This window comes from Notothenia coriiceps, unplaced genomic scaffold (assembly GCF_000735185.1).
Source record: "Notothenia coriiceps isolate Sejong01 unplaced genomic scaffold, NC01 NC01_scaffold00031185, whole genome shotgun sequence".
NCBI classification, from domain to species: Eukaryota; Metazoa; Chordata; class Actinopteri; order Perciformes; family Nototheniidae; genus Notothenia; species Notothenia coriiceps.
The window spans coordinates 1-3,890 of record NW_011363886.1 but is presented as its reverse complement, the minus strand read 5'-3'; the positions used below and the strand labels follow the sequence as shown (position 1 = coordinate 3,890).

Genomic DNA, 3,890 nt, shown 5'->3' with positions numbered 1-3,890 from the left:
GACCTCTGAACAGTTCAATGTCCCGCTTCATTGTAGGATTTCTGCCCTGTCTCTACCACTTTAGTTTGACCATCTCTGTTCCTAAGTTATGGAATACTAAATAAATAAGTAATTAGATACCTTACCGTTACTTCGCTCATAAAGAATGATAAGAATAAGAATAATGCGCATTGAACTGGTTTAGTTAATTAGTGAGTTTATTTAAGGTAATTAGTTAGAAGCCCTATGTTATCAGTATGTCTGCACAGCGGTTACAATGGTCAAACTACATTAGAACAGAATTGTCCCCATTTTGTATTTAATGGTTACTAACACTAGATATTTTAATGAGATATGGACCGCAAAACAAAAAATGTCCGGGGTTTTCATTTTTAAAATCAAGTCACCAAATGCAAGTCGCCTTAGCTTATTTTGCTATGAGATGTGAATTACTGTTCAATTATTGATGTAATAATCGTTTGGTTTCTTTACATTAAAGTTACAACTTTCAAAAGGTCTTTTTATCGGGGGGAGGCCCTTTTTCCAGTTTAGAGCAATAGCCCCTCCAAATGTCTGTGCATGTTCCTGCTTCTGGGGCTCGGGCTGGTTCCGCGGACCTCCGTAGGCCAGGCGGGATCCCAAGAACGAATCAAGGGCAGAAGCAGATGAAGCAGATAGGCCTGGAGTTGTGGAAGGTCGGCAACCAGGAGTGCTGGCAGGCCGGTAGTTAGCATGCTTCCGGCTAGCAGACTGGGAATCGCATGTCTGAAGGAAGTCCTTAGTCCAGCCAGGTAAGAACTTCAAAAACCCTGGTTTTTCTGTTGCCTCCTGGTGCGCCTCAGCCAGAGCAGCCCCTCTCTGCTCAGCACTGGACGCTCCCCTCCACTTACCATAGCAGAAAGCCAACGTATAGGCAAAGTTTCTATCTGCTGGGCCCATTCTTGGTTCGGTCGTTCTCTCAGGAATGGGGAAAATCAGGACCCAAAATGCAGAAGGGGTTCAAAGTGTAACAAAAAGCAAGCTTTATTTAACAAAAAGCTGTTGACGATGAACAAACAAGAAAAAACCTAAAATCCTTAAACAGGTAGAACAAAACCATGACAGAACAGACAAAACTAAAATCATGGCATTCTATCTCTCAGGTGTGAGCTCAGGTGTGTCCTCTGTCCCTCAGGTGTGTCCTCTGTCTCTCAGGTGTGTCCTCTCTCCCCAGGTGTGTGGCTGAACGACCTGGTGCAGGTAGCAGCTCATGAGATTGGTCACGCTCTGGGGCTGTGGCACTCTAGAGACCCGCAGGCTCTGATGCACCCGAACGCCACATCCACCGGGCAGAGGAACGTGGCTCAGGACGACGTGTGGGGCATCCGGAGGCTCTACGGTGACTTCCTGCTGCCTTCACAATAAAAGCTCAGAGACACAGGGTGGGGTTACACATCTGAAGTGTATATATATATATATATAACACCCTGATCTTCTCTTCTGTTTCTTCTTCCTGCAGGCTGTCTGGATAAGAAGAGGGTGTGTGAGCCGTGGGCTCGGCTGGGTTTCTGCGAGCGGCGGAGGACGTTCATGAAGAAGAACTGTCCTCAGCGCTGTGACCTGTGCTACGGTGAGATCCTTTTTACACAGGAAGTGACCCTCCTCACTTTCTTTCCGACCCATGGATGTAAAATAAGAACTGGATACAGCGTTGGAGGCGGGGCTTGTTCATTCCTATGAGAGCTGCTCATTGGCTCATGAGAACAAAATGGCCTGAGATTTTGGAGAGCAAAACATCACAGATTACTCATCATGCCTTGCTGTCAGAGCAGAAGTGCCCGCTCATAGAGTTGAGTTTCCCCTTAAGCCCCGCCTCCTGTCGTTAAGCACCGCCCCCGATCCCCTGCTCTCGGCTCAGAATGAGAGAGAAAATAAATCTGGATTCGGCTTTTAGTGCATTTTATAACTTTAAGGACCGAATGATTCTAATAAGGGCTTTCACAGAGTTCATACTGGGTAGTTCATTTAGTTTAAAAAAAATGATCCTCTGATTTACAGACGTCTCTTTCCCAATGATAGTCTATAGAGCGGTGGAGGGATGACGTATTTACCCAGAAGGAAGCTGCTGGTTCCCTCCACTAAAGGGTTTTCTCCAGGATTTAGGAATATTGTAAGAAATAAGGTCCGTGGAAAATGAACCTGTTTGATAGATCACGTTTTGTTCAGCCGGATCATCTCCACATGTCTACTTTTATAATGTTCTAATCATAAATCTAATGTCCAGCATATTCAAACATACAGATTCTAAATTGAAGCGTTTGTTTGAACAGTTTGCAGGAGGCAGGTACTTGCTCTCAAGCAGAACAGAAACTAACTTAGAGGAGTGTTTACGTGTTCGGCGTAATGACGTACAACGGCCTCCACGACTTCTGTAGTCCTATTCAGCCACTTGGTAACAACCATCGTTTTTCAGACACGTAAACTCTTCAGAGATCACCAGTGGGGTCACTGCTGATGATTTAATGTCCTAGAACAAAACGTGATCTGTCTCTTCAATGTGTCTCAACCACAGACCTTATTTCAGATATCTTCCTAAACCCTTTGGAGATATCCCATTGGACGAGGGAACAGGAAGTGGTGAAATGCTAACTCACTTCCAGGTTTTAGGACTCATTCCTGCACCACAAAAAGTATTTCTGTCCCAGTGACGTCACGGACTGATACGGAAATTGTAGTACTGCCGTTTGGCCACTAGGAATATTTTCCTCAGAGACCGGAGCACTTCCTGGGGGCTTGGTCTGACCCTCCTCACTTCCTGTCTGACCCTCCTCACTTCCTGTCTGTAGAGCCAGTGGAGGATATTTCCACGCCGGCGCCGCCCGCCAACGTGAAGATTAAAATGGTTCCCCGAGGGAAGGTGGTGGGTTTCCGCTGTGGAAACAAAAACCTCCGAACTCCACCCAAAGTCAGGTAGGTCGTCTCACAGACTTCTCTACAATCTGAGGTAATAAAGAGAGTGAGAAGTACTTTTTGTTTCTCAGAGTTGTCGTGTTTACTCAGTATTCAGGCGGTTCCTGAACGTCTCTTTCCTTCCTGTCTCAGCTGGTACAAAGACAACGAGCAGATCCTGTCCTCTGTCCCCGGCTACATCATGATGAAGGACCGAGACCTCCGCATCGTGGCTAACGAGTTTAACGAGGGCGTGTACACCTGCCGGATCCACCGGCGCGGCGAAGTCGTCTCAGCCAACTCCTGGTTAATCCGGCTGAAACCAGAGCAGCCGTCCAACAGCTGAGGACGTCCGGGGGACGGAGGACAAAACAAAGAGAAGCTTTGACATCAGAAGAGCAGAAAATCACATTCTGTCCCAGAGGGGGGTCTGGACCTCTGCAGGTGTGCTCTGTGGGAACAGGACCTCATTCCCCTGTAGAAAGAGACGTGTGATGTCCTTATAAGCCCTGTGTCCTCTAAAGGTCCTGGTAGGACGTCATGTGTCTGCTGTCGTCATCTACATCTCGTTGAGACGTCGTGTCCTCGCTAACATCTCGTTGAGACGTCGTGTCCTCTCTGACCTCTCGTTGAGACGTCGTGTCCTCTCTAACCTCTCGTTGAGACGTCGTGTCCTCTCTAACCTCTCGTTGAGACGTCGTGTCCTCTCTGACCTCTCGTTGAGACATCGTGTCCTCTCTAACCTCTCGTTGAGACGTCGTGTCCTCTCTAACCTCTCGTTGAGACGTCGTGTCCTCTCTGACCTCTCGTTGAGACGTCGTGTCCTCTCTAACCTCTCGTTGAGACGTGTCCTCTCTGACCTCTCGTTGAGACGTCGTGTCCTCTCTGACCTCTCGTTGAGACGTGTGTCTCTGACCTCTCGTTGAGACGTGTCCTCTCTGACCTCTCGTTGAGACGTGTCCTCTCTGACCTCTTGTTGAGAC

The 3,890-nt window shown here is 47.7% G+C and overlaps 1 protein-coding gene across 1 annotated transcript; it reads left to right on the top strand.

Annotated features, from left to right (window-relative positions):
• Window positions 1-644: 644 nt before the first annotated feature.
• Window positions 645-3,841, top strand: mmp23bb (matrix metallopeptidase 23bb). Its single transcript, XM_010787785.1, has 5 exons — window positions 645-702; window positions 1,154-1,357; window positions 1,478-1,588; window positions 2,805-2,928; window positions 3,061-3,841. The coding sequence occupies exons 1-5, from the start codon at window positions 645-647 to the stop codon at window positions 3,251-3,253; spliced, it is 690 nt and encodes a 229-aa protein (XP_010786087.1). The 3' UTR covers window positions 3,254-3,841.
• The last annotated feature ends 49 nt before the right edge of the window (window positions 3,842-3,890 follow it).